The sequence below is a fragment of the Juglans regia genome, chromosome 4 (assembly GCF_001411555.2).
Source record: "Juglans regia cultivar Chandler chromosome 4, Walnut 2.0, whole genome shotgun sequence".
In the NCBI taxonomy this organism is placed as follows: domain Eukaryota; kingdom Viridiplantae; phylum Streptophyta; class Magnoliopsida; order Fagales; family Juglandaceae; genus Juglans; species Juglans regia.
Window position 1 is genome coordinate 33,811,794 of NC_049904.1, and position 23,158 is coordinate 33,834,951.

The 23,158-nt window shown below is 38.3% G+C and overlaps 2 protein-coding genes across 4 annotated transcripts; one reads left to right on the forward strand and one right to left on the reverse strand.

The window, feature by feature from the left end:
* Positions 1–167: 167 nt before the first annotated feature.
* On the reverse strand, positions 168–1,424 carry LOC108989570. Its single transcript, XM_035689372.1, has one exon. It carries the CDS (start codon positions 1,203–1,205, stop codon positions 570–572), a length of 636 nt encoding a protein of 211 aa, XP_035545265.1. The 5' UTR covers positions 1,206–1,424; the 3' UTR covers positions 168–569.
* Positions 1,425–13,223: 11,799 nt separating this feature from the next.
* Positions 13,224–23,155, forward strand: LOC108989574 (sorting nexin 1-like). Of its 3 annotated transcripts, none has more exons than XM_018963224.2 (11): positions 13,225–13,394; positions 13,507–13,641; positions 19,200–19,335; positions 20,173–20,306; positions 20,909–20,983; positions 21,434–21,593; positions 21,715–21,848; positions 21,955–22,023; positions 22,221–22,300; positions 22,386–22,446; positions 22,530–23,155. In XM_018963224.2, exons 1-11 carry the CDS (start codon positions 13,383–13,385, stop codon positions 22,737–22,739), a joined length of 1,206 nt encoding a protein of 401 aa, XP_018818769.1. In that variant the 5' UTR covers positions 13,225–13,382; the 3' UTR covers positions 22,740–23,155. The 3 variants fall into 3 exon arrangements, with proteins under 3 accessions (XP_035545680.1, XP_018818769.1, XP_018818770.1); XM_018963225.2 differs by having other exon boundaries at positions 13,510–13,641; XM_035689787.1 differs by having other exon boundaries at positions 13,224–13,641.
* The last annotated feature ends 3 nt before the right edge of the window (positions 23,156–23,158 follow it).

The window sequence follows — 23,158 nt, forward strand, 5'->3', positions numbered from 1 at the left end:
AACACGGAAGGGTAAAGAGATGAATTGTGGAGAGCCATTTGAAACAAATGTTAAAAACTAATCATCACGGAGCCTTTCATATTTCAATGTAAAGTTTCATGCTTCTGAAAAAAAAATAATGTCTTCAATTAATTTAAGCACATCCGTGAATGTATGCGCCGACGATATGTAATAATGTATGCTGCACAAGTTCATGATATCCTTCAATTAATTTTCAAGTTCATCGCATCCAGCAAACTGCCAAGTGCCAGCACTTCTATGGAGTATTTGACTATAAAATTAATGACGACGATGCAATGGCAAAACAGCAAGCACCCAGTCACTCACTCAAACAATGGTTTTACTTCAGTTTCATCTTCTTCTACCTTTCCTTGTCCCCAAATCTGTAAATACCATAATATATGTAATATGTATATTAAAAATAACACCGACTCGTCCACTTAAAAGTCTCAAATCAATCAACAAACTCTCGGAACAAAACCCCTCTATTTTTCATATTCAAGAGAAAACAAGAAAGAAAAAGTGGCTAAACCATAGTCAGTTATGTTAATACCGAGAATGAGGGAAAATCAATCGAGAAAGCCAGTTTTGCGCCAGATAGCATTTCTAACCTGGCGCAGATCCCTTCCCTTGAGAGTCCTTCCAACACCTTCCAGAACCGAAAACGTCGTCTTAGGCGACACCCCGGAGCCCCTGGCAACGATCTCGTGAGGTGGTAACATCTCGGCGTCTTCTCCGTCATCGTCTTCCACCTCGAGAAGCAGTACGTTACTCCTCTTCGCCGTGGCATTCGAGAGTACCGGCACCTTCATCGGCGCCGACTGATGGTGGTGCAAGTACTCCCTCTCCGGCGGTCTCGGGATTGATGGAATCGCCTTCGATGACGACAAGGACGTGGATGATATTGAAGGCTTGCGGCACAGGACTGGTCCCTCACGGAGAGCCTGGTAGCGCAATCGATGGGCTTCGGGTAGCACGGAGAGGATTCCGGATTCCATCGATTGCCCGAAATTCAAGCGGCGATGGTGATCATGGTGGGTATCGGAGCGGTTAGGTTCGGTAAAATCAGCGGTCCAGAAGACTTCTGCTTCGTTGAGCTCGTGTTCTCCGGGGGATTCAGTGGATGATGGCGTCGGAAGGGAGAAAACGCCGAGGAAGCGGTCGGAGGAGGGTGAACGGCGGTGATGGTGCCTGGTGAACTCCATTTTGATTGGGTCTGACAGATTCGCCAAGTAACAGAAAGAGAGGGACGGGGGGAGTGGGGAACTGATGTGGCGGAGAGTCGCAGAATGTAGTGGGGGGAGTAGGGGGAGGTGGACCGGGACGGGAATGAGAGTAGGAAAAAAGTGTAATGATATCCTTCTACTCGCTGCTACTCTTTTAGTATCCAAGTGCCCACATGGTTTTATTTATTTATTTTTCTCCTCCTCTACTTTAGAGTATTGATAATGGACTAGCTAAATGTCAATATAAATTTAAATTTTAGCTAGATATAAGAAAAAACCTTCACATTAAACTAGCCAATAGTCCAAAACTTAAGATTTGATGAATAGTAAATCTTCAGTTCTCTCTAAATATGACTAGTTACTATTCACAATAGAAAATAATATTTAATTATTTAATCACTTCTCTCTCTTTGAATGGTAAAACATGCATGACATGTACATTATTTCTATTGATTGATAGAGTAGACACATTATTTCTACAAAGTATGAAGATCTAAAAAATATATAAATTGTATTTGAAAAAATAAAAAAATAAAAAAAAAAATATTATATTATTATTTTAACTTTATAATGACTAGTCTAATGTGGACTCACCTAGTCAAAAATTGATATTATAGCCAAAAATTAAGATTTTAGTTAAATTTTAGACTTGGCAATGGCTAGACCATTGCCAATGCTCTTATGCATTACCTCTGCCCAAGATCTAAAAATTACGAAGAAGTTTTTGGGAGAAAGTAATGCTATATGTATTTTGGAGTGTGTAAGTGTCATGTAATTATTTTAAAAAAGAATAAGATTTATTATTAAAAAAATATTTTTTTATATAAATCTCATATTTATTTACTTTTTTTTTTAAAGTGATTACACGATACTTGCACATTCACAACTATATACATCATTTCTCTTTGGGAGAAATATCCTGTTCGCTCGCCCAAAATCCATGTCTCCAGAAGCCCAGCTCAACCAAACCGCCCTCTGCTTTGACAAAAGCTCTCTCCTCATACCAAAAGCCACTCAAACTATGTCGAAAACGGTACCGGTCTATTCTCTCTCTCTCTCTCTCATAAACCCCCATTGTGGCACGCCTCCTGTAGTGGCCAACCACCATTCAATGGCTATTGCCGAAACAGAGAGGCCAAAGTGGGAAAATTGGCGGCACGATAAAACTAAGAACTCTAAACTAACTTGAGACTATGTATCGGTATATCTTAAGATACAAGCATCATCTTTCTTAGAATTTGTCATTATGCACTCGAAATAGTAAGTGATGAGGGGAATTTAATTTATGGCAGGTTTGGGGGATAATATGAGAATTTTGTGTTTTGTTTTAATGTTTAAAATATTATGTTTTAGTATTATTATTGTATTAGAATTTGAAAAAGTTGAATTGGGATTTGAAAAAGTTGAATTGTTAATTATATTTTGTATGAAGATTTGAAAAACGTGTAATGATGAGATGAGATGAGATAAGAATTTTGTATCTTATCCCACCCCCCAAACCTGCCCTAATGTTTCCAATATGATTCTAGTAGTTATTAAGGAAACTGGTTATCGCATATGTTTTAGTGCGATCTGAATATTACTTTTTACGCTATATATTTGATTCTATGGTGTTGGTGAAAATTGCAAAAAACATCCATGACAATTTGGTTCCTTTTTCCTTCCTTATGTTGTCATTTTATCGCTTACGAGTCTCCATGAGAACAAAGTGATGGACACTTCTAAGTTGTTGAGACATTTAGGGTTTATTTGTTTTCACAATCTTTCTCATCTCATATCATCTAATGATTACAATTTTGTTTTAAATTTTCATACAAAATAAAATAAACAATTCAATCTTTTCAAATCACAAAATAAAAATAATATTAAAAATACATATTAAAATAATATTTTATTCAACTTTTGACTTTTATCTCAACTTATCTCATCTTATCTGCTAAAACAAACGAGATCTTCTCAGAAAGAAAAGCTTAGATCATGAAGTTAAAACTCAGGGTGATGAAGTTGTTCCATTTTCAAAGGCCAATGAGAACTCTGATCAGTTTAGGAGAAAGAGAGAGAGTGTATGTGCTTTCTCTATCTTAGGCCTAGTTTGGATATTAAAAATATTTCAGTTGTTTTTAAAATATCTCATTATTATTTATTATTTCTTTTTATTATTATTTATTATTATTTAATATTTTTTCATTATTATTCATTGAATACCTAAAAATACATCACTATTCAAATGCAATCTTAAGCGAGTGAATGGACCCAAAAGAGACGGAGACTTCTGCCACAAGTGTATGACATTTTTCGAATTTTGGGCAGTTGAAAGCAGTAGGCAAAGGAGGAAAAAAAAAATAAAGTCACGTGTGCGCATAGGTAGTAAAGGGTAGGGGTGAAAAACCGAACATTCGACGCTGTGTTTGGGCAAAATCGACGCCGGTTGATGAGAGAAAAATGGGTGGAGCAACCAACTGTAACCGGTGGATGAAGAGTGGTAAAATCGGTCAATGTAGTTTCGGTCGGTTGCCGTCAGTTCATCAGCGTGAGCATCGGTTCCAACACTCAACAAATTTCTCAACACTTCAACAATACAGATTATAGATTCAACAACAAACATCAACTTTACAGATCTAGACAATAAACATCAATTATCGAGAGAGAGAGAGAGAGAGAGATAGACGAAATGGAGATGAGTCATGAGAGATCTGAGAGGCTGAGACAAAGGCTCTGAGAGCCCGAGAGGGAGATGAGAGGGAGAGGGAGATGGCATCACCCCATCGGAGAAGAGATGGCATCGCCACATCAGAGAGGGAGATTGTATCGCCGCATCGGAGAGGGAGGCTGCCGTTAGGGAAAATCTGAGTGAGGGAAAACAAAAATTTCGAAAGGAAGAATGAGGAAGAAGGGTCGTAGGGGTCTTACATATATTTGAAAAATATATATATATATGACATCGGCTGGTTCAACGGTTTTTTTTTTCTGGGTCGAATCCGGACCGAACTGGTGGACGTCGATTTTGTTTAATTCTTGTAGCTAGCCAGCCGACCGGTTCTCTATTGGTTTCGGCTAGTTCCGTACTCCAATGGCCTATCTAAGTCAGTGTCGGTCAGTTTGCACGATTTCTATACAACCCTAGTAAAGGGTAGTAGTATGTAGATTGCTAGGAAAAAATGGAATTAAGGTTGAAAATATAGGAATGTGGGACCTGCGAAGGGGTCACACTCGAGCTCTGACGCAGCCGATGCAAATGTGACCTCATTTTTTCGTGAATGGGTCCCACATGCAAATAACAAGGTCGAGGAGTCGTGTCATATCCTTATCTGGCTGTGGGAAGATTTATCTATGCTGCTGTGTAGGTTTCTGGCCAGACTCTTTTGCATTCTGACCCATTTTAGTAATTATGACTTAAAAAGAAAAAAAAAAAGTAGTACAACCCATAGTAGTTGAATCAAGTCAATAAAGTTATTGTTTAAAACAAAAAAGTCAATCAAGTTATCAACCACCATGGTAAACTAGGGGTGGGTCGCGGAATCAGCCACCCTGTCCTGCCCACCCGGTCTAGCCTTCGTTTGGCAGGGATGTAGCTCACATCTGCACACATATGTCTGCAAGCTTTAGGTCCTGTTTGGATTCAAATATGATTTTATCTCATCTTATCATTATAAGTTTATCAAATTTTCACACAAAATATAATAAACAATTTAAATTTTTTAAATTACAAAATAATATTAATATTAAAAAATAATATTCTAACAATATTTTATTCAAATCATCTAAACTATCTCATCTCATCTTACTATCCAAACCAGCCCTTAAGTTGATGGGGGACGAGATTCGGACTGGGCCCAGACCTGTAAAGGATTTATCTTGTCCGCTATATCCAAATATATATATATATATATATCTATATACACTGATGCACACACATATATATATAAACAAATTCATAAGTCGTTTTGTACTACGCATGAGTATATAATTCAGAAACCATAATTCTTATTCTCTTATATTATATCTCTCTTTCTATTGTTCTCTCATTCTCTCTTATTTACCCCTTCCTCTACTTTTCATTTTTTCTTCTCATTCTTGAAGCATAGTAATGGGTTTGTTTGTAGACCCACGATTATTCGTGGTCGTAGTTATTTGCTCAGATCCATGGCCACGCTGTTGTCTTGCTGTGACAATGATTTTTTTGGTGTATGTTCAACTGTTTGTATTTTATAGATTCTTGGATTTTATTGTTGGATGATAGATCCGTGAATTTTATGGATGAATTTGTAGTTTTGTGGTTTTGTTGTTTTCGGTGGTTTTAAATTTTTTTTGCCTTTTTTAGTTGTTTTTCGCTGTGAGTTGGCAGTGGGCAGGGTGGAATAGACGGTCGTGAGGCCAATCTGCCCTCCAACATCGAGACAGGGGCAACTGCCAACATGGGAAGGTACCGGGTTTAGGAACCTAAACCCTCCCCCCCCCTCCCCCCCCAATGCCCTTATGATAATCAAATCTCTCTTTTCATATTATTACGGATATAGAAGGATTCACAAGATCCTCCTCAAACCATGTTGTATCTTTTATCAAAACCCAATCCCATGATTCTAGGCAATCCCTTGATTATAGACAATAGCTATAGATGGATATGTTGACTTTGTATGTAATTTTCTCTTGCTGTAATATTACTCTGTAAATTCTATAAATGAGACGTGCACCACCAGAGTACTTTACGGTAGTTTTTCAAACCTTCTCGTGGTATCAACAGTCCTCTAAGGATTCACCTCTGTCGATCCAAATGGCCTCTGAAACTTCGTCCCCTACCCTGTCTTTCAACTCCATGGTCCTGACCATCAAGTTATCTTCTTCCAACTTTCTCCTTTGGCGTAGTCAAGTGCTACCATTGTTGCAGTGTCAACATCTTCTTGGATATGTTGATGGCTCCATCAAACCTCATTCTGTAACTACTTGTTTTGGTGCCTCTACTACTGCAAATCCAGCATTTGCTGAATGGTAGCAGACCGATCAACTTGTACTAAGCCTCCTCCTTGCTTCGTTGATGGAAGAAGCCTTGTTTGTTGTTGTTGGCCTGACCTCTTCGCATGCAGTCTGTCCACTCTGGAGACCACCTTCAATCATCGTTCCAAATCCAGGGAGCTGCGTTTAAAAGATGAATTGCAGCACATGAAGAAAGATGTTCGGTTTATTGTTGAATATTCCAGCGAGTTCAAATCTATTTGTGACCAGCTTGCAGACATGGGCCTCTCCGTGGATGATCTCGACAAAATACACTGGTATTTACGTGGACTTGGCTATGCTTTCTCTACTTTTTCTACTACACAGTTATCTCTCTCATCTCTCACTTCCTTTACTGAGATTGTTCTCATGGCAGAGAGTTATGAAAATTTTGTTAAATCATTTGAGCTGCTTTCCACGGGATCCACTTCTGCTGCCTTCACTGCCTCTCGCAATAACAAACCAGTCGCAGCCCGTGGGGGTGGTCATACTTCTCGTGGGGGTCGTAGCTGTGGTGGCGGTTGTCATCAATGCAACCGTCCTATTCGTTGTCAGATTTGTCGTGGGGAAGGGCATTACGTCACTTTTTGCCATGACTGCTACTCTCATTCCCCAAATGGCATTATATGCCACTTGTGGAGGCTTTTACCTTATGCACACTCAATGATAATCAGGATTCTGATTGGTATACGGACATCGGAGCAACTGTGCACATGTCTAATGATGCTGCTTAGTTGGACAAGTTTGATACGTACACTGGTAAGGATCGTGTTATGGTAATGGTGCCTCTCTTCCCATTTCTCACACCGATACCATCTCTCCCACCTCTTCCTTTACTTTAAAGGATGTCTTAGTTGTGCCTGGCTTAACCAAAAATTTGATTTCCATTAGTAAACTTACCTCTGATTTCCCCTTTTCTATCACCTTTACTAATGATAGCTTTATTATACAGAACCAAGTCACAAGAAGGGTGGTGGCAACTGGACGGTGTGAGAACGACCTTTATGTGCTTGAACGTGGACATCAATCTTTAATTTATGTTTTCTCTAATAATTGTCCTCGGGCTTCATTCGATGTTTGACATGCTCGTTTGGGTCATGTGTCTCACTCTATTATTTCTCTTTTGAATAAAAATCGTTAATTATGTGTGACTTCTTTGCTTCCTACTCCCACTATTTGTTCTAGTTGTCAACTTGCAAAAAGTCATAGACTTTCATTTCAACATAATGACAAATGTGCATCTCACGTTTTGGATTTTATTCATTGTGATTTATGGGTTCCATCTCCCATTATGTCCAATTTGGGTTATAAATATTATGTCATTTTTGTTGATGATCATTCTCGATTTACGTGACTCTATCATTTGAAATTAAAATCAGATTTTTACCGCACTTTTATTCAATTTCAGAAATTTGTGGAAAATCAGTTTTTAGTTAAAACCAAAGTCTTTCAAAGTGATGGAGGCACTGAATTTACCAATCATATTTTTTTGGGATCATTTACTCAACTGTGGCATTCATCATCAAATGTCTTGTCCTTATACACCGGCCCAAAACGATCGTGCTAAGCGCAAACATCATCATATAACTGAAACTGGTTTAGCGATGCTCTTTCACTCACATGTCCCTCTTAAATTTTGGGTTGATGCCTTTAGCATAGCTGGTTTCACTATTAATCGGTTGCCCACGCCTACTCTTGATGGCCTGTCTTCTTTTGAGCTATTGTATGGTAAACCTCCCATTTATTCAAATTTTCATCCTTTTGGTTGCCTTGTGTTTCCATATGCGATTATGCTTCTCACAAATTAGCCTCTCGCAGTCGTCCATGTATTTTTCTTGGCTATAGCATGTCTCATAATGGCTTTCGTTGTCTTGATCGTTCCACTAATCACGTCTTTATTTCCAGGCATGCTATTTTTTATGAACTTAATTATCCTTTTAAGGGAATTCCTTGCTCTGGCCCCTTGTCTAACTCTCCCATTAGTGCATTTCTTGAGCCTACTACCATCCCAGTGGCCGAATTACCGACTCAGCCCGATCCCGTACCATGTCTGTGTGGTTCTTGCCTAACTGAACCATATGTTAGTTTTGTGCCTATTTCTGTTTTGCAGGCCCCCAATGCTGAGCCTGCTATCCCTTCGGTGCATGAGCCTTCGCATGCCTCAACTCTCATGCCCGATGTTGACCCAGATCATGCCTCAACCTCGGGCCGTCCTCCACAAATTGGCACTCATCCGATGCAGACCTGAGCTAAATCAGGCATTTTCAAGCCTGCCTTCCGATCCCATGTGTGCATAGTTCCTCACTTCGGCCTGCTCCATTCTCTTCTCACCATGTGCGAGCCCAAAGCCTTCAAGTCTGCTGCCAAACATCCCGGTTGGATTGCTGCCATGGATGAAGAAATTCAAGCCCTTCATAAGAATTGTACATGGGATCTGGTACCTAAACCACCCAACAAAAATGTTGTGGGCTCCAAATGGGTTTTCCACATCAAATATCTATATGATGGCACTGTGGATTGTCTTAAGGCTTGTCTTGTTGCAAAAGGCTACACACAACAACTGGGCCTCGACTTCACTGATACTTCTAGTCCTATTGTCAAGGCTTCCACAGTCAGAGTTGTTTTATCCCTGGCCATCTCTAATAATTGGCCTCTCAGGCAACTTGAAGTAAAAAACGCATTTCTTAATGGTCTTTTGCAGGAATAGGTTTATATGGATCAACCGCCTGGATATGTTGATTCTAAATACCCCTACACATGTTTGTCGACTTCGCTAGGCTCTCTATGGTCTCAAGCAAGCTCCACGTACTTGGTTCCATCATTTTAGCTCTTTTCTCTTGGCCATTGGATACATTTGTAGTCGTGCTGACTCATCTTTATTTGTTTTCTCCAAAGGTGCTGACTTAATCTATTTATTACTCTATGTTGACGACATTGTTGTGACTGGCAGCAATTTGGCACTCCTCAATGGATTTATTGGCAAGCTGACTTGTGAATATGCCACCAAGGACCTTAGCTCTTTGAACTATTTTTTGGGCTTGGAAGCTCATCGCACTTCTACTGGTCTTTTTCTTAGCCAAGCCAAGTACGCCTATGAGATCTTACAGCGTGCACAGTTAGTTGACTCCAAACTGGTGGGTACTCCCATGGTGGTTGCTCATCCACAGCAGGCCCAGATTTTGATGATCCATCCCTTTATCGGTTGCTTGTAGGTGCCCTTCAATATCTCACAATCACTCGTCCGGATATTGCTCACGCTGTAAGTGTTGTTAGCCAGTTCATGCATAAGCCATCTATTTCTCATTTTCAGGCTGTTAAAAGGATATTATGCTACATTAAGGGGACTCTTTGGCTTGGTTTATCTTTCACTCCATCTTCTTCTAGAGAACTCCTTGCTTATTCAGATGCCGATTAGACTGGGTGTCCAGATACGCGTCGCTCAATTTCTGGTTATGCCGTTTATTTCAGTGGTAATCTAGTGTCCTGGAGTTCCAAGAAGCAACTAACGGTTTCCTGATCCAGTTGTGAATCTGAATATCGAGCATTGGCCCTCACTGCCGCTGAGGTTAAATGGCTGCAGCATCTTCTTCAGGATCTTCATATGTCTCCTCCATCTCCTTCGGTTATGCTTTGTGATAATCAAAGCTCTATTTTTCTTGCTGTCAATCCAGTCTCTCATAAGCGTTCTAAACACATCGATTTGGATTATCATTTTGTGAGAGAACTGGTGGCCTCCGAAGAACTCAAGATCCGTTATGTCCCCACTCACTTACAAATTGCTGACATGTTCACCAAAAGTCTCGGCCGACCTGCCTTCATTTTTTTACGTTCCAAGCTTTGCATCTCTAATTCTGAGACGCTAGGCTTGGTATTACGGATATAGAAGGATCCACAAGATCCTCCTCAAATCATGTTGTATCTTTTATCAAAACCCAATCTCATGATTCTAGACAATCCCTTGATTATAAGACAATAGCTATAGATGGATATGTTGACTTGTTTCAAATTCCAACAAAAACTTGTTTCGAATAAGGGACACAATTTAATATCATTGGTAGCACCCCCGGATGCCCCCTTGAGTCTTGCCCCATTCTTTGACCGATTGAAGGATGCAGATTGTCCCTTAAGACCGTCCACCCATGACATCATGATAGACGGCGATGGACAGAGAGAGGGAGATTGGCGTGGGTGTGGGGAGGTATTGAAACAAAACCTAATAAGAAATTACATGGTTTTATTAAATAATATATATACATATATAGATATATGTTGGGTTGGGCCTAGCCCAGTCTGTTCATCGGTGCCCAACTGCTTGCAGGGGTTGGATGGGGTGGGCAGGGTTGCTGGTTGCCGCCCGACTGTAATTTGCGTAAATATTTTCCTATCCCAAGATGGATGACCAAATTTGAACGTTAGAGCTATTTTTTGCCGTAAACAATTAACTAACACTGCTTTATGACATCATGTGTAATCAGCTTTAAATCAAAGAATTGATGTTCCAATATAGACATCCAAAAATAGTACTAACAATAAATATTAATTTAAATACTGAAAAAATACTGATTCAGATAGAGATTCTTATAATTTTTTTAATTTTAAATATGTTTTACAATTAAAAAATATATAGATATAATAGATGAATATCTTAATATTTATTGTTAAAATCTCCAATCTACGAATAACATTTGATATTATAGAATCAACCATTATATCCATAGGAAAATGATATTTGAACTTGTAAAAATGACCAATTGAATTTTTTAATTTTTAGTTTTTTTTACTTAATGATAAAAGAAATGACTATTAATGAATTGATATTTTTTTAAAGATATATAAAAAATATCAAAAGAAATGAAATAAAAAATACATTTAAAAGAGCACTCTCATTGGATTAGCTAAAAGCTAAATCCAATGAGTATTTAGTTATTAAAGAGTAAAATATGCTCACATTGGATTAATCAAATTTCAAATATTTGGAATTTAGCTACAGTGACTTTCAAAAGTTTTTCCAAATTTGAAAGTTACTGTACATACATCAAATACATATTTTATTAATTATTTCTCTCCCTTTCTTTCTATCACATATTTTTATTACAATTAATATATTAATTTGACTTAGTGATATATTAATTTAATAAGAACATGATTATTAATTAACATATAATAAGTAAAATAGTAAAATATGATAAAATTAAATATTTTTGAAATTATTAGTTACTCATTACCATATAATGATTAAATATATAATATAATATGGAGATTTAATGTGAATAATTAAAACTAAATTCATCTTATATTATTTTATTATTATATAATGAAAAAATAGCTATTCCAATGTGGAGATTTATGTAAATGGAATAGTTAAAAGTTAAATTTATCTTACATTCAGCAAAACTGTCATTTAACTTTGGCTAATCCAATAAGAATGCTCTTAGTCAACTTCTTCGATTAAATCATAAGTCTTAGCAGCAGTCCTCGTATCGATATACCCGAAATTGTAAGAGTCCTCACTTATTATGCAGAACACGAATTATTTCTGAAAAATTCTATTCGCAACCGAGGTGGGGAGCCCCCGTAGCATCGCATCCGACGAGACAAAATAGAAACTAGCCAACCCCCCCAATGTGTTTCAAATGAAGACAAGCAGTTCGAAGTTCATTTTGGTCTTTGTCTTCTCCATCCCCACGAAGTCTTCTCTTCATCTTTTCCAAGAGAACTTAGGAGAAAATTTGAAAATAAAACAGAATTTGAGATTGGAAGTGGAGGTAACCGTAATGGTAGAGATCTGTACCTCGATCCTCGAAGAGTAAGTATTTTTACAAAGACCAAAACTCTTTAAAAGGGAGAAAAAAATCTAAAAAAAACTTTTTCCTTTCGAATACATAGATATTACTCTTTTCTAAGCTCCTGGATTTAATATCAAGAATCAACTGCACAAAGAAGAAAAAGTTGCAGGTTAATAAATGTAACACTGCCTCTTTTCTTTCCAAAGACTCGGCCTTTTTTGGGTCTCTCTCTTTCTCATCCAGACTCCATGTACGCTTTAAATTTAGTTCACGACCTACAGATTGAAAAGAAGAAGAAGAAGAAAAGAAGCGACAACAAAACATTAATAGAGTTTTTTGGGGCAAGTATGATATAAATTACGGGTAGAGTTTGCGGCAAAATCGCAAGATATCTTAACGGCATTTTGACCTTTGATCGAGCTTTTTACACAGTCATCGTCACTACTGAGAGGAGTTACAACCTCATAGGCTTTTTGTTTTCGATTTCGACCCACACACAACGGACAATCTCTGTTTTCAATTTCAAACGACGCATATCCCTCCTCTTGCTTATTTTGTCCCCTTTTTTTTTTTATAATATCGACCGACGTGGCACAACCGATGCCATAGGGTTCCTCACCCACGATTGCCCCTAGAAGAATTGATTATTTTAAATAAAAATGTTATGTACAGTCATTTTTATGTATTATTTTACACACTTTATTAATGTGATTAATTATATATATTTTTAATATAAAATAAATATTTTAGCCAATCACATCAATTGAATGTACAAAAAATACACAAAGAATAGGCAAAAATAATTTACGGAGCAGAATTCTATTTTAAAACGGGTAGTGATAGACTTATTACCATTTTACTATCTATCTACTATCAAAAGGCATTTTAAGTTTTTTTTATTTTTTTATCATTTTCTTTTAAGTATTTTTTTAACATCCTTAATCACTAAGAAAAAATTAAAAAAAAAAAAATTTCTAATACACACTTTCTTAATCATTAAGTAAAATAAAAAAATAAAAAAATAAAAAATAAAAAAAATAATAAAAAAATAATAATAAGATAATAACCCTATCATTATACTTTTAAAACAAAAATACATACCAATTTCGGACTTCAAGGTAACAGTTGAGTGCACGCCGCGCAACGCAGTCGTATTGGTCACGTCAACAAGTGTTCACATCGGCGCTCGTTCATTTTCCTTTGCGGGTTATTTGGGCGCACTGCGCACTCCAGTGCATTATAGCAAGAAATCCCGAGACCTCGATGAGGTCGCGACTGACCGACCTCTCGCCCTTGACTCTTCCGCTTGTAAGTTGGCTGGCTGTGGCGTACCGTGTCCCCTCGTTTCTTCCTCACCAATACCCAACCCGCAAAAGAGGCCATGATTACAACGGTAAATTACGAATCTGCCACCAGCTTCACTTTCCTCCGTCGACTTTCAATGTCTTCTTCTCAGTTTCCGATTTTGGTTTGTTTGTTTTAATAATCTGAAATATATGGAGCAGCAGAGGAGTATATCGGGGTCGTCGCAGAGCCCTAGATCCCCGTCTTCGCAACCGTACCTTTCGGTTTCGGTGACTGATCCTGTGAAATTGGGCAATGGCGTCCAAGCCTATATCTCCTACCGTGTCATCACTAAGGTAATTTCCCAAATTCGAGCTATTTATGTGTATATATATACTGTTTATCCTAAAATTACCATTGGAAATAGGGTTAGGGCCACTTGGTGTTAGTTCAGCGTGTGTAAGGCTTCCTAGTCTCGAGAGCTATTTGTGCTTCTTGGTTGTTCATGCTAATCTCGAATCTTGGATGATTATGGAGGTATGTTAATCTCGTATCCTGGACAAAATGTTCCCAAATACTGGATTTGATTAATGCAAGAAGGATGACATGCAATCGAAAAAGAACAGTAAACAAGCAATGCATGCTTTTCGACATTGCACTGAAAATACAGAGTGCCCTATGAAATGAAGATTTCTTGGTGGGGATTTAGTTCTCGAAAGAAAATTTCTGCAACTGAGAGCATGTACGAAATCGCAGTGCCTGTTTGTATGGTCTTGTCTTGGATGTGAGACTTCATTTAAGTGGGCCAGCTCCATTATACCGATGCAAAGCATCTGGTTCAACGAGATTACGAGGCTCATCGATGTAATTTAAGTCATGGAAACCCTTTGAGCATTCCGATCCAATTTTCTATAATTTTCTCTAAATTTTAGTTAGAAATCACACTTCTTATAATTTTCTCTTAAATTTTACTCATCTTTAAAAAACCTCATATATTTCCTTCCCTATCCTTCCTCTATTATATTAAAATAATAATTTTCTATTCTTTTATTATTATTATTTACTATTTTATTTCTACATTTTTAACTACTCCCTATAAAATATATATAAAAAGTGATTTAGGGGATGGACAGTAGCTTCCCAAATATAGGTAGCCACTGTTCACATCCTAAATATTTTCCTTAAAATGAAAAACCGGATGGAGCATGTATTTGGGGAAAACTCCAAATATAAGCCCTATAATTTAGGGAAAATGATGCTTTAGGCAATTGGATGAGAATGCTCTTAGGGGTTGGCTCAAGTGGTAAAGGCCTTGGGCTTGGGGTATGTTCCTCCCAGGTCTAAGGTTCAAATTTCCTTGGGTGTAAACAATTTCTAAAAGCCATCGGACTGAGAGATTTTTTCCTTGAAGTACCCGAGATGCACTTGCAGGAAACTCCTTGCCGAGGGCCTGTGCACCTCCTAGATTAGTCGGGACGCTATTCTTGGACACTAGGTGCCAATAAAAAAAAAAAAAAAAAAGAGAAGAAAAATTATGTCATGGAAATGGGTCTTAAGATGGTTATTGATGTGAACAATTGATATACCATGACACCAGATTTCCTGGAATGCTATGGTTTAGTGACATTCTTTTTCCTAGAATGTTTTTGTTGGAAAATAAAGGCATTAAAGTTGTTCGATCGAAGATCTTTTTAAGTAAACCCAGCCTATAAAATGGTTAAGAGTCAGAATTCATCATCACTAGTGGCATAAATGGCACCAAGTTGTTTAAAAAAAAGAAAACAAGCTTGTCGGGGTTGTAAGAGAGAAAACCCTAAGGCACCCAGTCCTGCCACCACCCTTCACCCACCCTAGCTGGCGAGTGACACCTCACCATCATCACAGACAAGGCCAACGGGCCCTGGCGACTTCAATGAGGGCCGCCCGACTTGGACTTTTGCAAGGTTCTCTCTCTTTCGTCTCTCAGAGTGAGCCTGTGTGTAGTGGCGCCTACTACCGACGACTTCGTTGGTCATGCCGTCGACACAAAAAGAGTTGCCGGCTTCCGACGAGTTTGCTGGGAGTACTCCAGCGTCAAGATCTGTTTGTCTCGTGAGCCCTATCCGCAGCTGGGCTTCGTAGTTCTTCAGCCGTGTCCCTGTCGCGTATCTCTCTTTAGATCTGCCTTAGAGTGCACCAAAGCTTGTGCTCGTATCTTTGCATAAACCTTCGAAAGGAATGAAGCTTGGGAAGCCCCTGCATATGAAATCGAAGATTTGAACTTAATATGGGTCAGTTGGTGTGTTTTTGGGTGGAATCAAAGGCTTTTGAGTTTTTACCAGAAGCATGGAGGTCCTCATTAAAAATTGTGAAGAGGAGTAGAAGGGTTTGGAGGTTTGTAGCAATGGGTCGTAGTGGGATAGGATGGCTGGTGGCTATAGTGGAAGCAGTATTACAGGCGGGGAGAAATTTGGAATTCACAAAACATTTACGCGAAGGAAACAGAGCATTTGTGGCTCAATGATGCTCCAACTTGCATGGTAGGTATCTAACTGTCACCGAATATGGTGGAGGAGGCCAGCAGAGTGTTATAGTCATTCCTGAAGGGTATGAAGGTTTGGGTTGGTAGAAGTTTGCTGTTGAATTACGCAGAGCCACAAATATGTTTTTTTCCTTCCATGCTGATGGGTCAAGGAAGGAAAGCCAGAAGAGGACATCTGATCATGAGAACATCAACTTGGAGTTGAAACAAAAAGACCCCAGCACAACCACGATGGCGAGGCAATCATATGCGACAGCTTTGAAGACGGGTCATGCTTCAATGACTCAGAGTGAGGGGAACTGTGAAAGTGGCTAGCTTGTCGTGATGCATAATTCATTAAAGGAGATGGAAACCCAGCTTGTTGAGTTGAAGGCAGCGATCGCTTTCTTGTCTACGAAAATAGACTTGCTCTCAGCTGCAGGCAACAGGGTCGTAAGAAACAAGCTTAAGGTAGGCTCGAATCCTTTAAACTCAGATAAAGGAAAATGAAAAATCGAATTCGGCCTTGTTCCTATAACTAGATCCAGAAGAGTGTGGTGGGTCAAAAGGAAAACCTGGTTATTTGAAGTGGGTTCTACGTCGGGTATCGGCGTAGAGACATCCGTAATGGAATGCCCTTCGCCACAGGTGACATAGGAAAGACCGATAGTCGGTGTTACACCCTTGGTCAATGTTCTCCCCGAAAAAACTATGGCTCCCACATCGAAGTTGAAGGAAAATGGTGTAACGCCGAGGTCTGAAGGAGATGTAGGGTCCATCGAAGTTGCACATAAAGGGTCGCCAGAGGTGAAGGAACTTGCTACCAACCCAGAATCTCCAATGGTGGCCATGACCTTACCATTGGAGAGAACCAATGGAGTTATTGAGGAGGTACGCAATTTGAATATGAGTTTGTCGTTGGTGCCTTGTGAGGATGAATGTTTAGGACCTGGTGTTCAGCTAGGAACTGTGTCTGGGGAAGATGGTGTCCCCTTGCTATCTCTTCCTCCATTAAACAATATAGATGGATCATCATTGGATTAGGTTTTGCAAAAGGTTAATGAGACACAATAGTGTGTGGGGATTACTTGTGGAGGATTTGACGACCAATTCACAACACTACTCACTGCAATTGAGGCGGGTTGCTTGCTTGAAACAAAATCAAGATTTAAGAAGAGTAGAGAGTTAAAGCGTCTTACTTGGGCAATCAATTACGACACAAAGGGAGGTAGTATAAGTCGAGGGAGGACTAGAGGAAAAGCATAAAGCCTTCCTCAGTCCTTGTAGGATAATTCGGGTGGAGTATTAAATGTGTGGGAGACAAAGGGTTGGGGTAGTTAGAGTGACTTGCTTTGCTTTGGGAAGGCGTGTTTTGTCCCAATAGGGCTTGGTGTACATTGGATAGGTTTCTAATTTCTCCCTCTTTGGGCGATGTTCATTTAGGGGCTCTCTATTATGGGCTAGGTGTTCTCTCATGTATACACTCAGTGTACTTGATTACGTTTATTGATATTAATATATTTTTATTTATAAAAAAATAAAATAAATGGCACCAAGCTCATTAAACTGTGAAGTCGAGGCATTGAGCTTAATTTATGGGGTCCTACTGAAAAGTGCATAACACATTTCACTTATAAAAAAAAAAAAAAAGTGCATAACACATTTTACGCACATTTTGGTGCAAAAAAGTGGTAGACGTAATAATGTTTTATCTGGTCTTGCAAAGTGTAGTGTTTACCGTATCGAGTTTGATATTCCGAATATTGTTTGGGAGAAGTGACCCACACATTGCAGCTTTGCAAAGATGTATGTTTGAAGATAGGATATGCTTGTTACTGCTTGGCCCTTTAAGTTTTGAGAGAATAAGTATTTGACTCATAGTTTTCATGTAAGGTTGGTGAGGTTTAGTTTTGTTTTTTTTTTATAAGTAAGAACATTTATTAATAGAAGTAAATAGGCAAAGCTCAAGTACACAGGAGGCACACAAACAAGATACACCAAGTTACATAAAAAGGAGCTAGAATGCGATACAAGAAGTCATGAAGCAAGATCCATTAGGTACACAAGAGGATGCCCAAAGAAATAAAGTATGGAAGAAAAAACTTCTTAGCTCATCCGGAGAACGCTTATTGTTTTCAAAATTTCGACTATTCATTTATGTGATTCCCCTTTATGATAATTGAGAAGAGTAGATGGTGTATGGTATCCCACATTGCTTGGGAAAAAGAAGTTCTTGCTATTAATAATGTTCCAATGGGGCTCCAATTGTATCATTGACTAGTCCTTTTAGAGTATAGGTCATGTGGTTTGGGCCTTCCATTGGGACGTTACAAATGGTATTAGAGCTTATCCCAATTAGAAATGTAAGACTTGAGCTGTGCCACCTACGACATACAGGCCCGATGAGGACGTTAGGAATATTAAGGGGGGAGATTGTGATACCCCCTTTTGATAAGTGATAAGGGTAGACGGTGAATGAGATCCCACATTGCTTAAGAATGAGAAGTTTTTGCTATTTATAATGTTCCAATGAGATTCCAATTGTATCATTGACTAGTCCTTGAGTATAGGCTATGTGACTTGGGCCTTCTATTAAGGCGTTACAATTTCAATCCATAAGAACCACGTGATACATAGAGGAATCATCCTCCATACATCCTCAATGTGTGAATTGGCCCTGCATCTTTGACAACGACCACCCTCTTGGGCATTACCCAAGCAATGGCCGTTCTATAAGATTTCCGCCCATAACACTCTTGCCACCTCACAGTGAAGTAAAAGATGATCCACCGATTCTCCACTCTTCTTACACATATAACACCATTCCATTATGACAAGTCTCCTATTTCTCAAATTATCCAACTTCAAAACTTTTCCAAGAGATGCTGTCCACCCAATGAAGGCAATCGTAGGTGGCTTGACAAAGCCTTATACAATGACTGTACAGAAAACTTCTGATTCCCAGTCTTCATCCACAGAATCCTGTTCACCTCATAATTACCAAATTGCAAGGAATACAATGAGCTGTAACAATCAGAAATAATGTGAGGTTTAGTTCTTGTGCAGTAGTTGGTTTAGTCTCATGCAAAGTTAGACTGTTATTTGGATGGGAGTGACTTTCATCCAGCTCATGCTTTATGACGCACATGGATTTTTTTCATGTTTTTTGATAAAAAAAAATGAATGGGCAAGCATTGAATGCTGTACTCGATGCTGCTTGGTAACTGAGCTTGTTAGTTTATATTTATGAACTTCAAATTTTTGTTTCATGGCCACTGCCATTGCAATTTTGTTGATTTAAGCATTTCTTTTTGAGGTTAACATCGGGGCTTTTAATGTTGAGGTGATGTGAAGTGAACAATTCATGCCTTGTTGCAATTTGAACATTGGAAGACTTTTTTTTTTTTTTTGCAGACAAATTTACCTGAGTACCAAGGCCCAGAGAAGATTGTTATTCGACGCTACAGTGATTTTGTTTGGTTACACGATCATCTTTTTGAGAAGTATAAAGGAATTTTTATCCCTCCTCTTCCGGAGAAAAGTGCCGTAGGTAACAAGCTAACCATTATGTTTTTTCTTTCTTTAACACTTAATCGACCTTTAGAAGTAGAAACTTCCATGATAATAGAAAATATCATTCTTCACAGGAAATACCTACTTCAAAATATCTTGGTAGTGATTGCAGTTACCAATCAAGCATTGAGGTGATGCCTAGGCAGTTAGATCTCCATGTTGCAATATCTATCTTTGTGATTTTACTGTTGAATTGCTTACATTTGGGGTGATTTGAATGACTGAAATATTTGCTTTTTGTGTGTGCGCGAATATTGTTAACTGTAATGTAAAAAGGGGCTTTACCACTGCCTTCAGGGCCCTACCTTTTCTTTTTTTAGCTTCTTTTTCAAATAGCTTGAAATTTTTCTATGGGAGCTGGTATGTGTGGTAAAATACATTAGTGCTATGTAGCCCACTTGTTGGGAATTGACCTGATTTGTTGGTGGAAGAGGATTGGTTCAATTCATGCATCTCAAGCTTATGTTTTGTTCATCAGGTTGTCTGATTATCTGCTACGAGTTACTTGTAAATGGATAAACTATATCTAGCATGTCAACATGAATGCCAAATGATTATCTTGTAGGATGACTTTTTGATATTACCTTTATAGATTGAAGGCATTCGTGATGAGTGAAGCATGAATAATTCTTATCACGTTGATAGTTTTGTGCTCATACTCCTAGATTTACTTGAATTGTTGTAAAAGATGTTGCCTAATGATTTTTTGTGAAGCAGTTTGAAGTTTAATCATTTTTTGATATGTAAAGAAAAATCCTACACTCCACAAGATTTTGAAGTTTAATTGTGATTAACATCAGTTTTGTTATTACAGAGAAGTTTCGATTCAGTTCGGAATTCATTGAAATGAGGTGTCAAGCTTTGGATACATTTGTTAATCGCATAGCTTCGCATCATGAGCTTCAGCAAAGTGAGGATCTGAGAACCTTCTTGCAGGCAGATGAAGAGGTGACGTTTTGCAGCCTGATGCTTTGAGTTTCACATTTCCATCCTTCACCGCCCCAGGAATTCATTATGAATAATGATATTCATATAATTATTTTAAAACCCATTTTACAATCAACTAATGTGATGGTGTCACTTCACCAAAATTACTTAAGTTTTCTCTATTGGGATTTTACACAAACACCATCTATTTAAAGCAAAGTTGTAAAAAAGTTCGTATCAGCTTCTTTTCTTGTCTATGAGTTGTTGATAATTGGACTGATGGTGCCCGCACACTTGACAGTTGACATACATACACGCACTTTGTAATGAATGGACAAGTTTTCTTAAAACTTTTTGTCAGCATGGTTCCACAAGTTTTTTCAAAGGAATCCAAGACTGTTAAATACTGTTTAGTAGTCTTGTTTGACATCTCTTTTTATCAGCATGAGCCTCACTGGAATGCCTGTTTGGGGAGAGTTTTACATACTTGGTGATGATAAGAACCTTATTAGTTATTGGAAATTGTTGATGCTTGCACAGCTTGCCCAGATTACTTTCATTCCTATTCTTATTTTCATATTTGCTTCTAATTTTTTTATTTATCTGTATTACCTCTTCTTCAGACAATGGAGAGGTTAATGTCCCAAGAGACTGGTATTTTTAAGAGGAAGCCAGCCGATTTGATGCAAATCTTCAAGGTTAGATAGATTCTTCATGATCTTAAGATGATAGGCGATATTATTAGAATTCAACACTAACGTAAATGTTATTATGATGCATGAGGCATTTACAAACTTTTTGACTTGAAAATAACTTCTTAATTTTTTGGTCTAGTATATAACTTGCTTGCCTGTATTGAAAAAACGAAAGGTTGAACCCCAAAGCTTGACCCTTATCCAAACGAATTGAGAAGCATCACCTCTTCAACTGTGTAAATATTGTTGCTTCCTTCTGCATTGATTGAAATAATGAAGTGCAAGCAGATAAGGGCTAGCCTTATGACTGACCATCTGTCTATCTGTAAAACAAACTTGTGTACTTATCTTCACTGCCTTTTAGATTAAATGAACTACCTTAACTAGTATGTTATCCATTTGAAAGATGATCTGATCCTGCAATAACTTCTCTTGACTGGCTATATCTGACAGGATGTTCAATCGAGAGTGAGCGATGTCGTTCTTGGGAAGGAAAAACCAGTGGAAGAGTCAAATCCTGAATACGAGAAGCTAAAGCACTACATCTTTGAGCTTGAGAACCACTTGGCTGAAGCTCAGAAGCATGCATATCGTCTTGTGAAAAGGCATAGAGGTAATGAGAATTTTATATCTTGTTGATATTATTCTTTCTTTTAGGAGGTTCACTTCCTTCAGTCTCATTTTAGAGTGGGTCTACATAATCAAGGTCTAACTGTTTATATTTGTTTCCATAGAGTTGGGGCAATCTTTGTCAGACTTTGGGAAGGCTGTGAAACTTCTTGGTGCTTGTGAAGGAAATTCCCTAGGAAAGGTTTTTTCTGACCTTGGGACAAAATCAGAGACATTGTCAGATAAGCTGCAAAAGGAGGTGGGCTTCAATTAAAACCTTGCCTTAAGCAAATTGTGGTTTTGTTGTTTTGAGGGTTGAAAAGCTCCTATATAATGATGTATCCTTGCCGCTCATTAATTTGCAGGCACACCAACTCTTGATGAACTTTGAAGAGCCCTTGAAAGATTATGTACGCTCCGTGCAATCGATTAAGGTAGATTTGGCTTGTCATTAATGATATTTGAGGACCGTATAATCTTATCTTAACTGGTTAAAACACTGCTAGCAAGTGATAAGGTGGGAATAATTAAATAATAGTCAGGGGATCGATAAAAGATTCTCTCATTTTTTCATTCTATTGGTTTCTTCATCGTCGAAGCTAATTCTCGTTGTTTTGCGTTCTTGAACTAGGCTACTATAGCAGAGAGGGCCAATGCATTTAGGCGACAATGTGAACTTGCTGAAACAATAAAGTTAAAAGAGATTAATCTGTATGGTTTTGTCAATATTGGATTTAATTTTCTTCATAACTCTATTTAGGTGCAATATTTTGATCGGTTGCATTTTTCTATACAGTAACAGACTCATACTTATACGTTCTGATAAGGTGGGAGAAGCAGAATTTGAGTATAACCAGGCAAGTCAGTTTACATGGGCATTCCTTTCCGTTAGACCTTTAGGGTTTTTGCTTCAATTGACTAAACTGCGTTTGTGATGCAGCTGAAGGCAGAGAGTGAGGAAGCAACAAGAATGTTTGAGAAAATTATGCGACTGATGAACGAAGAGATTGTGCGTTTTCAGGAACAAAAAACTTTAGATATGGGGATTGCTTTTCACGAATTTGCAAAAGGACAGGCGCGCCTGGCAAATGGTATTGCAACTGCTTGGCGAAGTCTTCTTCCTAAACTTGAAGCTTGTTCCTCCTCTTGATGAAAGAATTCCAAAATCAGGGCATTACGGAGTTATCGAAGGTGATTGCTAGGAAACAGACCTACCCTACGTACTTGTTCACTCTGGTGGTTTTTTACCATTGGCAGGGCCAACTCTTGTTAGGGAAATACTTGAGCTTTTCGGGTGGTTTGACTCCGCTGTTCTGGTGTTGTGCGAGATTTTGATTATTCTCCATTTTCATTGCCTGTACAAATTCAAATTCAAATTCAAAGCCAAGTAGGAAAGCAGGTTAATCTTCTCAAACATCAATTACATAGAAGAACTCGATGATTTTTCTGTGTTTCTCTTACACTTACCGGAGCCATTTTCCGTTTAGGGATATGCTTACAAGTGGGATGTACTATTATTTAAAAAAAAAAAAAATCTATGATACAATTGTTTCCTTCATTGTATAAGCT